The sequence below is a fragment of the Talpa occidentalis genome, unplaced genomic scaffold, assembly GCF_014898055.3.
Source record: "Talpa occidentalis isolate TD23 unplaced genomic scaffold, MPIMG_talOcc4v2.1 talOcc4.16, whole genome shotgun sequence".
Taxonomy (NCBI): domain Eukaryota; kingdom Metazoa; phylum Chordata; class Mammalia; order Eulipotyphla; family Talpidae; genus Talpa; species Talpa occidentalis.
Genome location: NW_023601653.1, coordinates 10,330,382 through 10,343,709, shown reverse-complemented (window position 1 = coordinate 10,343,709; position 13,328 = coordinate 10,330,382). Strand labels below are relative to the sequence as shown.

Below are 13,328 nucleotides of genomic sequence, written 5' to 3'. Positions count from 1 at the left end.
TGTTTGCCCTTGGGATAGAAGGGTTGCTGATGGGCAGGCAGCTGACAGTAGGGAGAGAGCAGGACAGAGTGTTAATCTTTGAAGTTGTCTCTAGTTCACATGGAAGGCTGTCACCTCTTGAAAACTAGGACTGAGAGCACATCCACTTGGAAGTGAGGGGGTCAGCCGAGGTGGGTGACAAAACCAGGAAGGGGAAAGCTTGGCTGCAAGAGAAGACATCTGGAATGCAGACAGGAACCTAAAAGAGGGTGCATGGGTGTCTTGGGTTCCTCTTCCCAGATCTGGTTCCAGCTGTAAGGCCAGCTGCATTTCCTCTTCTGAGAACACTGAGCAAATTCTCCTTTTGCGCTTGGGTGGGTTTCAGTTACTTATACTCCTTCTGTCACTTACTTAACTAAGAGAAAAACAACCAAATAAAGAAGCAAAGTCCCAGTTCAATTCAGTTCATTGCAATTTATTTAATTTAAAAATAAAAAACAGAAACAAAAACAAAAACAAAACAAAAATCAGTTTCCAATGAAAATACAAACACTTTGGGTGGCTATCCAGCACTTTTTTTTTTTTTAATTTTCCCTGTAGGCTGTTCTGGGCTCAAACCAATCAAAGGAGTGAAAACCAATTTTGACTGGAGCCATAAAGCATGTTGCACCAATTAAATTACACCAATATATTATTATAATACCTTTGAAATGCCTTCAGACCAATAAATAAAAAAAAGACAAATTCAAATAAAAAAGTCAACTTTTTATTACAAAAAAAATAGAAATTAAATTAAAGTCACAACACGGATTTAAAAAAAAATGTGCAGTCAAGTTTCTCTCTCTCTTTTTTTTCTTCTAGGAATGATACCATGCCAGTAAATCCCTACAGAACATTTCCAGTTTGACAATAAGCAGTCAGTCGATCATTCACATTTGTACTCAAGACAGCAGGCCTGGGAACATCCATTGAATCACCCTGAAAAGTGCTCCCGTCCTCTGAAGAAGCACCTCATGAAGGGCTGGACATTCAGAGGACTTAGCATTTTCATTTCACCTGGGGTCTTGAAGCACTTCCTGAAAACTGATCATGCCTTGAAATTTACCTGTAAAAAGAAGTGTAATTCTACTCCTTTGGCAATTGTGTAAACTAAGACACCAGAAGACCCACAGAGGCCAGGAAAGGACCAGGAGAGCTGATATGGGATCTCCCGTTTGGTCCACCAGGTCATGTAAGTGTCTCGCACTTGTAATTCCATGGAAATGAATCAAGCATGACTTCCTTGGCTGGGGGGGTGGCTGGTAGGGAGAAAAGGACATCATCAGGAAGCAAGGGAGCTACTTTTCAGGACTTTTCCCTCTATTCCAAGCTTTTCCTTGAAAGGACAGAGTCAACACAACATCTAGAATCAGAGGATGTGTAGAATCTAGAATCAGAGGATGTTATAGGATCTAGAATCATAGGATATTATAGAATGCTGAACTAGGGCCTGGGAGATGAGCTAATCCACTCTCCAGTCTTCAATAAAGGGAAAATTTAGTCCCCCAAGCACTGCAAGTACCTAAAGTCACCAGTGGGACTAAACTCAGGATCTCTGCCTCTGCGTAGGGGACTCCCATGACCAAATCCGTTGTATAGGTTTATGGACAAAACACAACACACATGTGTTTGGGGAGAGAAGGAAGGAAGTAGAATGATTTTCCTTAACATTTTTGCTCTTGGATTAGAAGTATGGAAACAGTTAACAGATGTAATCACTCGACAGAAGGAAAAAAACATATATCAGGAGGTAGGTATGATCCCCAGGTCTGCTAAGAGTGCCCACATAGGCCAGCAGTCACACATGAGGATCAGCGGTGCAGCTGCTCAGCTGTCCAGAGAAGATTCCAGAAAAGGTCACATAAAATGAGACAAGGAATAGAGAGCTAAGAGGTTCAGAATCACTTCCGTGTACCTATACACCCCCACACCATTTGCTACCCATAGAATTTTCCCTTTTGACCCTACGTGAGAGTTAAGGAAGAAGGTGGGATTGAATGAAAGGAAACCAAGAAGCTTCCTTGCTCAGCTCCGACTAGCTATACAAACCAAAGCCACACTGCCTGCGACAAGAGAAGGAGCCATGTCCCTAGGGAAAAGCTGTTTCTGCTCAATGTTCTCAGTGCCTTAAGGTGAACTATATATTATCTGTTGGTTTTTCCAAAATTAGCCCCAAGACTAGTCCTCCTGATATACTTGGGTGGTCGTGAGAAGTCAGCCATGTTGACACAAGGGTTTTGATTTGCCCAGGTAAGACAAATCTGAAGTCACCCCAAATTCCCAAGTAAGACCATTGATTCCAAATCCAATATCTGAAGCTGTCCCACGTGGGAGTGGTGCCATGTCTCCTGTCATCTGGGCGCTTAGAAGACAAATGCCTAGTTTCGTTACTTTTTAGGATAGGAGTTCTGTCACCTCCAGAACCATTTGGATGATTTCTAAGGAAGCATTTTCTCTTCTGTATGCTTCCTCCCAACCCACTCTGCTCCTTCGCCACCTTATTCATTTGAATGGCTAAGACCTTCTTTTTACCAAAAGCCTAGGCATTCGAAGCCATGACTCAGAACACCTGTTTGGAAAAGCACCTCCTGCCTGACATTCCTCTCCTCATCCTCATATCCCACCTACTCACTAACTCCCTAGAAACAAACTCCCCTACCTCTGAGAAATCTATCCTTGATGGACAGGGAAGCCATCTGCTATTAGTAAACAGGGCAAATGGTTGAGCCAGTTACTCCTTTGGAGATTACAGACAGTATCGACATCCAATTCCCAGATTCAAGCAGGTAAGAATCCAAGAGGCAGCATTCCAGTTAACATTGAAACTTTAAAGAAATTGACAGGTTGCCCCCTGGCTGCTATGGATCAACTTCCATTCATCTGCGCAAAGACCACAGAGGGTCATGAGCTCTGTTATTCATCACAATTTTGACCTCTGATACCACCATCTTTTTTCCTGTCCAACCTCAGGAGGTGGTACTGAAGAGCAAGGCAGACATGGGGAAAGAAGGGGCAGATAGCAAGAAGCTCTTTCAAAACTCCCCATGTGCTGACTTTAAGTCCTTGGTCAAAGTCTTGTCTCTGACCGAGGCCCTATCTTCCACTCAAAGTATAGTAGCAAATTAACAAATGCCACACTAGTGGCATGAAAGAGTGAATGCAGAGCTCACAGGATGCCTTAGCCCAACTCCCAGAGCTTATCCAGGATGGAAACGACGTGCCATGAGTGCTGCTGCCCTCCCCTCCCACCTCCATGGCAATCATTACTATTCAATCCCAGCAGTCCTGTGCCAGGACTGCTCAAATCTGCACACCCAGCAGCCATTAACAATCAATCGCCAACTCAAGATCTGAAACCACCGGCCAACCCCAAGCAGCCAGACCAAGCCTGCAACGTGAGCAGAGGAGAAGCAAGCTCTTCAAGCTCACCCAAGGCAGATGGCCCCAGTCTCTCTTGCAATGCTCCCTCTCCCATCTGCTTCCAGCCTGGTAAGTGCTGGCCCACACCTCCCCTGGACAGGTGGTCCGCTAGGAGATGCCATATAGCAAATGCCAGTTAGGACCCAAATTCTGACTGGCAGTTGGCAGGACTGGCAGAAAGCCCACTTTCCCTCTTAGGGGCTGACTCAAGCTGCCAGCTTGGCCAAGCAAGACAGCACCCATCCCTTATCAGTCTATTGTCACGACCAACAAAGAGGTAACCAGCTCATTAGCGCAAGTCTTTGCTCCTGCTCCTCCCTCTACCCACCCCCAATCCACCCCTGCCCCAGGGAGCTAGTTGAGCTTGCTGCAGATCTCCAGCGCTTTCTTGTAGACCTGAGTCACGTCATCCATGTCCGTAAGGAGGGAGAAGCTGCTGTCTCCCAGCCGGTTCCGGTACCGCTTCAGGTACTGGGGCCGGGGCCGGTTCTGGAGTCCCTCAAAGTCCTGGATCTGGAGGAAGTTTTCGGCAGAGACACAGCTGCGGATGCGCTGCCGGGCGGGGCGGTTCTCCTGCAAATCCAGCAAGTCGAAGGAGTCGCTGGACAGGACACTGTCGTCGCTGATGACACTGGACGGCCGGCTGTAGCTCCGGGACAGGCCCTCGGCGGGAACGCCCGGCTCCAGCAAGGACGCCAGCGAGGGCCCGTTGGGGCTGGCGAGGGCCGGGTCCAGGGTCCCTGCAGAGTACTTGCTGCTGTGCTTCAGGATGCCCTTCCGGCGGCAGGAGAGGCTGTGGACAGTCGGCCTGGCCGGGTCCGGGGGGCTGGGGGAAGGGAGGGCGCCCCCCATGCCATCGTTACTGTCCAACAGCTCGGAAGACTCGCTGCGCTCCGGGGAGGAGTAGTAGCCCGACTCTCTCTGCTGGGTCTTTTTCAAGATGCCTTTCTTGGGCATCGTGGCCGACTGTTTGGGGCTGAGTTTACCAGGCACCTCGGCCTCGGGGGAGCTGGGGAGGGTCCCGGCCGTCCGGTACAAGTCCTGCTCCATCTTGAAAGCAGAGGGCAGGGCAGGACTGACCACGCCCTCGATGAAGCCGGTGCTATGAGAGCGATGCTCGCTGTTGCTGCGCTTCTTCAGGATCCCTTTGGGCCTCTTGGAACTCAGCTTGGAGGGGCTTTCGGGCACCGAGTCCTGGCCGGACTGGGCAAAGTCATTCTCTTTCTTGGACTTCTTCAGCGACCGCTGCCGCTCCAGCATGACCTCGGAGGCCCCCGGCTTGGCCAGGCCCTTCATTTTCGCTTCGGCCTCAGCCTGCAACCCCGTGGAACGGTGGTGCCAGTCAATAATGCGAGCCAGGAGTGGGGACTCGGAGCTGTGCAGGGCATCGCAGTCGCAGACACTGCTCTTGTAGCCCCAGTTCACCCACCAGTGGTTGGCGATGTCCTCGATGGTGGCCCTGCGGTCGGGGTTCACCATCAGCATCCACCGAATGAGTCCTCGAGCATCTGCCCAGCAAGAAGCAAAGAGGAAGATGCATTAGCTGGAGCTTTGGGGCTTCTGGCTGGACTGAGACACTGGGGGTGGGTAAGGACACAAAAAGGAAATTTGGGACTGAGGCATAGAGAAAAGGCTCCTCATCAGAGGGTGCCGATGGAGAAAGATGCACCTGTGCAGGGAGAAGGGGCGCTTCCAAAGCTGGTCTCACCCGCACCTTGGCAGGTTCTGAGACCCACACCCAGTGAGCTCACCTCCTTCCCTCCCTGACATAAGGCGCAGCCTGCTGAGCTGTCAGACCTGGAGATCTCTATCTGTGTCCCTTTACAGCATGTCTGAAAAATTCCATTTACAAATTTCTGCTGCCAGAAAACTAGGGGAAAATCCCAAGGGGATGCTAAGGAGGCTACAGGAACCAACTGACTCTCACAGCTTCTAAGGTGACTTTTAAGACCAAATTCTGCTCTCCCAATGGGGGTTGAATTATATCCTGGGAAATCAGAACCTTCCTTTTGCCTCTTAATAGCTGACGAGTAGCTCAAAAGGGCCTAGCAATGGGGCCTGGGTGAGCTGCACCCCTGGAAAGTAAAAGGATGATTTCCAGCCAGTCATTTAATAAGTATTTTCTGAACCTCTTGTGAGCAGAAGTTCACAGACGTCTGATCCTCTGTTTTCCCAGGAGCAATGCCTCAGTATTCACTACTCATTGACTCATTCTTAGCAACACTGGAGAGCATAACTATAAGAAACCACGAGAACCAGCGTGTGTGATTTGTATGCAGAGGACGTACGTCTGGATGGAGTGTCTGTGTTAACTGCTTTCCAAGGGTGGCCCTTCCTTTCATAGCTATACTTCCAGGTGACCACTTTCCCTTGACCTCTGGCCCTCCTGGGGCATGCACCTGAGGGCTCCCTGATCAAGAGATGCAACTTATGGGCTTGGTTGCTTTAACCAACAGAACAAGGTGGAAGGGACATTACCCGGCCCCCAAGCACACACACTAAGAAGGCTGGCAGCTTTTTCTCTCTCCTTAGTGCCCTGAGCTGCCATGTAAGAAGTCCAGGCTCCTTCCGGGAGAGAAACCCACACAGAGGAGGACCCCCTTCAGCCCGGCCTTTCCTGCTATCTGATCACAGCTACAGGAGAAAGCCCATGCGAAGCCCAAGGGGCTGGAGCCACCACAGGGACTGTGGCCCCATGAGTCTGTAAGCCATAGGGTTCATTTTGGGGGTGGGAGAGTTCTTACTTGGCAGTGAGACAGTGCTGTGTGACAAAGAACAGCTGCCACCTGTATGGTGCTTACAGTCTGCTGAGGATGGATGGTTTGGGGGTCTGCAGGGGTTGGGAGGGATAGCATGTCATATCTTTTCCAAAATTTTAACTTATGTTGGAGAAACTGAATCCAAATAGAAAAAAAGACATGTCCAAGTTCACACAGCAAGCAAACAGGACTACAAGCCTCAGTTCTGTGTTCAACGACTGTTCTGAAATTTTCGCTTGGGGAGGTTTGCGTAAAGGTAGCATGACTAGCCAGCTTTGCAAGAAGGCAAAGCTCTGGAGAAAAGAAGAAGGAAAAACAAGAGATTCCTTGTAGACACTGGCACAAAAGCAGAATGTGTGAGCACGTAAGGCGACCTCGTCCCCCTCGACCTCCGGCCCTCCTGGGGCACGCACCTGACGGCTGTGTGGGCTCCCGGTACTCTCCACTGCTGATCTGCCGAATGAGGTTTTTGTGATCGAAACCATCGAAGGGCATTGTTCCGTAAACGAGAGTGTAAAGCAACACACCCAGGGCCCAGCTATCCACCTGCAGCAGAGAGACAGGGCATAATGAGGCTGGGAGAGTCTAGTATGTTTCCCAAACCATTAGTATCACAGCCTGTGAGCAGCCATCCCCATGACCCCAGGAAATGAATTTAGTGCAGTCAGGATCCCTCCCCACTACCTTCCCCACCCCCAGCAGCAACCTGACAAGTGATGAGCCACGCAGCTGGGACCTGCCTCTTGACCTTTCTATTTCAAACTGCTCATCCACAGTCCTAACCTACAAATTCTCCAAATTGAAAACCAAAAACAAATAGAATGTTCTCAAGTAGATGATCTTCTTTCATCTTCATTATAATTTTGTGAAACTGGTAGAGCCTGGATTATTTTCAACCCCACTGAGCAGATGAGAAGACTGAGATGCAAATGATTTCCAGACCCCAGTGATGGAGCTAAGGGGAGGGTGCAGGACTCTCCCTTCCAGCCAGGAATCAATTCCATCCTGCACATTCTTCATAATGGATCAGGGGTGGGAAATTCAAATGCTTACAAGAGCCAGGTAAACAATGACCAGGAACGAAGAAAGAGAGAATGTGGGGTACAACATGGAGCATCAGGGACAGAGACAAGCTGTAGAGAGCCTTCATCCTGAGCAGGCAGCCTCCCTCCTTGCTAGCTGCTGCCTCACAGTAGTTCTGGCCCAGCGTGGTGAGGTCCTTTGGTCTTATAAGAAAAGTCATTAATCAGACTTTCAGGTGAAACCTCACAATTATTAAAATGTCTGTTCAGGGTTTGATTTTTGGCATTGATTTTTTGTTTTTGTTTTCCAAAAAGGCTGATAAAGCTTGCTTGCTCCCCAGATCACAAGGTGCCAGCTTGTAACCTTGGAAACAGATATAGATCAAAGGAGCACTCATTATCTATGGTAAGTTTACAGTGTGCAGTTTCTGCAGTTTTCTGAATCGAATCATGTGTTCCTCCCTTACTTTCTTGTTTTGGGAAGACTTTCTTTTTGCTGCAATTGGTTGAGGGCTCTTGGCTTCCTTCTCTACCCCCTCAGCCCTGCCCCCAAACACTCTTAAACAGATAAATATTTGGAAGGAAGCATTTCAACCGCTGAGCAACTGTTATCTAAAGTGAGTGGATGAATCTCTGTGAAGAGATTCTTTTTTTTTTTTTCAAGAAAAACAATCACTCTCAACTCACCCATTCTCAAAATAACATTTTAACATACTCATGTTGTAACAATGGCCTTGAAAGCTTTCAGCATGTAGAGAAGTGAATTTCTCATGAATTAGAAGATGCAATTAAAATGTATTTCCATAATCAAAAATATATTCACTGCTGTTAGTTTTTTTAATGTTTTTTTTTTGTCCAATTTGTTGTAATAGGAAAAAACCAGAAACAAACTAACTAAGGCTAAAGAAGTGATTACATAAATTATGGTGTATTCATACAACAAACCATTATGTTGCCGTTCAAAGCCATGTTTTTAGTAGTAATGATTTAGGAAAATGTCACAATATACTTTAAAAATAATAAGAGGCAAGATACACATGTAATGATATCGATAATTTTTGAAATGCAGGGATCGACAATGAAAAAAGTCTTAAAAGTAACAAAATACATTAACTTATCACTTTTGGGGGATTACAGGTAATTTTATTTTCTTTTTTAAGATTTTGTGGATTTTTAAAAATTTTCTCCCAGGTATGTATGTTATGCCTTGAATAATCACATAAAGAAAAGGGTTTTGTATTTGCTTGCTTTTTAAAAAGAATATTTCTAGGATCCATGTCTCACCCTCCTGGCTACTTCTCTTCCCCAGTATCTCTCTCTCTCACACGTGTTTGCGCGCATGCACACGCACGCACGCGCGCGCACGCACACACACACACGCACACACACACCAGAAAACCCACTCACCTCTGGTCCTCGGTAAGGCCTGCCATTGACAATTTCAGGAGAAGCATACAGTGGGCTCCCGCAAAATGTTTGCAAGAACTTGTCCTTCTGGTACAGGTTGGAAAGGCCAAAGTCAGCAATCTGCAAAAAGAAGCAAGACACAGGGAGCTTATTAGGGTCCCAGTGAGTAGGTCAATGAGTGGCTCAGCCTCAGTTTACCCACCAAAAGGTGGGAGCTTAAGACTCCTGTCCTGTTCCAGTTCACAGGAATACTGTGAGGATAATAAGGAAAAGCTCAATCATGATGAAACCATGACGGTGAACACCCTTTATAACCTCCAGGTTCCTTGCAAACATTGCACCTCATCTGGCTTCTCTTGCTTCGTTCATCTCTGGGAATTCTCTTCTCCTCTGGTTGCCTGGAATGTCTAACTTATACTTTATGGCAGCACTTTTCCCTTTGTGTACATAAACCTATATACCTATCAAGCCTATTCTAGTGACAAGTGCTTATATGTGTAAATATATGCACACCCACATATAATCGCATGCATACTTATTACACACACACACGTGCATGTAACTACAGGATGTAATTACATCTGTAAGTCCACCTGGTCAGCTAGATGGAGTCCCCTGAGGCAGAAGCAGGTCCTACATTTTCCCCTCACTCTTGTGTCTTCCCCTTCTTCACACCCGCCCCAACTGAGAAACACTTATCACCAAAATAGGCAACAATACTTTGAAAAGCACAAGATAATTAGCAGACAATTCAAAATAATAATAGTAAATTCTTAGTAGTTACCACTAACTGAACAACCTCCAGTCATCAAGCACTGTTCTAAACATTCTGCACTCTCTAAAGTAACCCTTCCTGAAATCTTTTAATACTACATGACTGTCCTTGATGCCACTGAACTGGACACCTCAAAATGGTGAAGATGGTTCATTTTATACTGGAGAGATTGCATCACAATTTTTGGAAGATCCATTTAACAGATGGAGAAACTGAGGCTTAGGGAGACAAGGTTGTTCATCTCTGTGGGGCTATCAGCCAGATCAACCCAGTCTCTAAAGTTCCCAATTGCTGTGCACACTGTACACGGTGCCCTGGGGATCTTCGAACTTCACTCCACTCCCCACCAGCCTGCAAACGGTGCCCCCCAGACCTCAGCCATCCCCCCACCTGACTTCCATTTAGGCCTATAAATAGGCTGAGCGATTCACACGCCCAGACTGCAGCCCAGCCCGTGGGGCTGAGGTTCTGCTCAATGCAGTCCCCAGAACAAGCTTATTTTGCAAAAGCCTTCCCTGAATGAATGGAATGTCATTGAAAGCAGCTGGGGTACAACCGCCCTCTGAAAACACATTCTCCAGAAATGCATCCTCAGGGCTCACATGGCACTTAATTGCCCTGAATTCCACTTTCTTATCAAGGCCCCTGACTGGCTTGCAGGAAGTTGGCTGGAAGCTTATGAAGTGTGCCCTGTCAGTCAGCAGAGGACAGAGGGCTGCAGCCTGGGACATGCCAAGAAGCCGGGACTCTGTCCTCTCCTCACAGCTAAGCAGGAACCCACAGAAGAGCATGTCCTCAGGGAAAGACATTCCCTACCTACCCCCGCAATGTACGTGGTGTCTGGGGACTGCGTGACCTTCCAAACACACACACACACACACACACACACACACAGCACATGCAAATCCCACCCACACACACTCACTCCAGGCATCCCCCAAGCCTTGGGGGTGGGGGCTCCTTGTTTTCTTTGCAGTCGTTCTGCGAAGCGAGGGAGTGAGTTTGTTATGCCCACTCCCACCCTCGCAGACGGATGTTTATCGGCCTCTCCCGTAAAACTGTCATTGCTGCCGACATGAGATTAATAGAAACCTAGATTGGTCCCCGTTTTTGGCACTTGAACGGCAAAGCAGTATTCATGAACACACGCACGTAGTTCTCCAACTGTGAGCCACTTAAATGTGGGCCTTGGTTCTAAGATTTACTGCCCTCTGGAAGTTAATCAACTGTCAAGGGAGAAGGGCCTGGTTCTGAGACCTTCGGAAGCCTCAGCCTTCTCTTCAGGCAGGATGACAGCATGTGCCATGGCGAAGAAATCTTCCTTTCCTCAATTCTCTATCGATCCTTCAGATTAAATCAAGGAGAAGGTCTCTGTGGGGACTGGTATGTTTCTGGCATCTCCACACTTAATCAGAATAAGTCCCAGTTCACAGCCGGCCACAGCACCAGCCTCAAAACCGGACTGACGAAAGCAATTTGGTTCCTGTTACATTGATTTTTTAGTTGATTTTCTATTCATGGCAAGTGATGCTAGGTTTCCACTGAAGGTAATTATGGAGGTTTCTTTTTTAAATAAACACAATTTTTAAAAGTGAATTAAACTCATGAAAATCACTAAGTAAATTCACACTAAAGATACTAAGAAAAGGCAGAATCCATGAAGAGAGTGAAAGAGCTGAAATTTGGGAGCTGCTGGTCTTAAACATCATAAGACAAGATAACGTAGTCCCAGAATTGGCTTGGATCTGAAAGAACACTTAGACAAGTGCTAATCCTGCCCTCTTAACACTTTAAGTGAAGCAACAAAGGGTCGGATGATTGAAGCAGCATTGCTGGAGTCACAGAGACAAGAACAAGACCTGTGCCTGAGGGTCTCACCTGCACGCCCACCCATGTCAGGGAACAGGAGAATGGGGGCAGGAGGGGTGACTCTCCAGCAGGAAGCAACTGGGCTTTGCTTTGAAGGTCCAATTTGTCTGACATTCTGACAGTCTTTGCAGGGAAGCAGCTATTCTGCATTTTGCTCCTTTCCGAACTGGTTCAGAACCACCCTCTGGCCCCTACACAATTCAGTCAGGACTGAAACATCAACATTTGGAAGCCACCTTGAGGGGCTGAGAAAACAGCAAATGAATTGATCAGCGGCAAGTGCTTGACCCATACTTTCTTCAACGTGAGCAATTACTGCTTAACCTCTCTGAGTCTGTTTCCACTGTCAGTGGATGGAACTTCCATAGCCCAACCCGCCAGTGTTGAAAACCGAAGTCAGATAAATAAGATGATGATGATGCCGACGATGTGATGATGTAACAGCCGCACTGCTAGGCCAGTGGCTATTCTGTGTGCTCCACACATTTAATGTATTCAACCCTTACCTCAGGCCTCTGAGGAAGTTACCATTATTATCCCCACTTTGCAGAAGAGGAAACTGAGGCACAGGGCAGCACAGCTGCCCTGCAACATGTGAAGCGCTGCCTTGACCATAAAGCTCTGGATAAAGGCAAGTAATTGCTGTCAGGAGTCAGGAAACCAGCTCTTCGAGAAGCTCTTCAGGAAGACAGGACCCCATTGAGGAAGACCCACTCTGTACCTCCTTTCCGGCGCTGGAGTTAAATTGCCCAGGCTTTCCCCAGGACAGCCTGACCCCAGAGCTGGCAGGAAGTGAGGGTAGGGAGTGAAACAATGAGCAGGAGTGAGTGGCTTCGGCTTTCATCTTCAGAGGTTCGAAGCTCACATTGTCTCTCTGGAGAGACTGGAAACAACCGACCGCAAGCCATCTGGGGAAGCTCTTAACCGCAGGCACCCCCAGACGCAGCCTGTCAAAGGGGCACTCCGACTCACAATGCACCTGACTCTGGTGTCCCTGCACAGCTGCTCCGGCCACCATGATGCAGGCAGCCTGGCCACCGGCCACCTGGAACAGTTGTCTGCAAGCTGCCTACAGACAGTGTCAAGGTGGCTAAAGCAGCACCATAAAAATGCAATCTCAGATTGAGGGCCATTTGGTTAAGATTAAGTGGGAAAGGTAGAATTTATTAGGTACCTTTCCTTACAGTCAAAGAGACTTAAGTTTGTAGCCAGCCCCATCACTTATTAGCTGCAGGAGGCTGCTTATTTACAAGATGTGGGCAAACAGATCCACTCGGGGGAAGACATTCTAAGAACCAAATGAAATATGGTGTGGGAAGTTGTGCACAGGCTTGGGTTTCCAGCAGGGGCTCAAGAATGGTTATTTTCCTTTTCAAGGCTCCATGCCCTATTCTGTGTTTTCTGGGGTCACCATCACATTTCTTCGTGTTGAATTCCTACCCATCCTTCAAACCCCAAATCCTTCCAATCACTATTTCCTTGGTAAAGGCTTTCTGGTTCATCCATCTAATGACCTGCCACTGCTACAATATTGACGGGCAGATAGCAAGGATACCTAGCCCTGTTTTTTTTGTTTTTGTTTTTGTTTTCTTTTCTTACTTTTTTTTTAAATAATAAATTTTATTTTTATATTCCCCATACAATTGCAACCCCCCCCATTCTGACCCCAATCCCTCCCCTCCCGCCCCCCACCCCCCAAAAAGTGTCTCTGGTTCACAGTTTTTTGTTACCTAGCCCTGTTAAAGGATGAAGATCAGAGAAGGCTTCCTGCAAGAAGTGGCATTCGAGCTGAAACTCCAAGGTGGCAAAGAGCAATGGGAAGAAGCAATTCCTGTCAGAAGGAACTATGTGTACAAAGGCCAGAGAAAGCATGGTGGATTCAGGAGCTCCAATCTTGTGTAAGGAGCCTCCTCTAGCTAAAAAAGTACCTGCCACTCACTGACCATACCCTGCATGGAGTTTCTTCACCACCAGACAATTCCTTATATATTCACTTGTTTATTGTTTGTGTGCCCAAATGCAATGTAAGTCCATTCAGGCAAGTTCCTTATCTTCCTC

The 13,328-nt window shown here is 47.4% G+C and overlaps 1 protein-coding gene across 1 annotated transcript in view; it reads right to left on the bottom strand.

The window, feature by feature from the left end:
- Nucleotides 1-494: 494 nt before the first annotated feature.
- NUAK1 (NUAK family kinase 1) overlaps nucleotides 495-13,328 on the bottom strand; it is a 66,940-nt gene continuing 54,106 nt past the window's right edge. The window contains exons 5-7 of the mRNA XM_037513720.2: nucleotides 8,627-8,746; nucleotides 6,611-6,743; nucleotides 495-4,946 (exon numbers count right to left, since the gene is read on the bottom strand). Coding sequence (XP_037369617.1) covers nucleotides 3,793-4,946; nucleotides 6,611-6,743; nucleotides 8,627-8,746 — 1,407 coding nt within the window. The 3' untranslated portion in view covers nucleotides 495-3,792. The remainder of the gene's footprint in view (nucleotides 4,947-6,610; nucleotides 6,744-8,626; nucleotides 8,747-13,328) is intronic.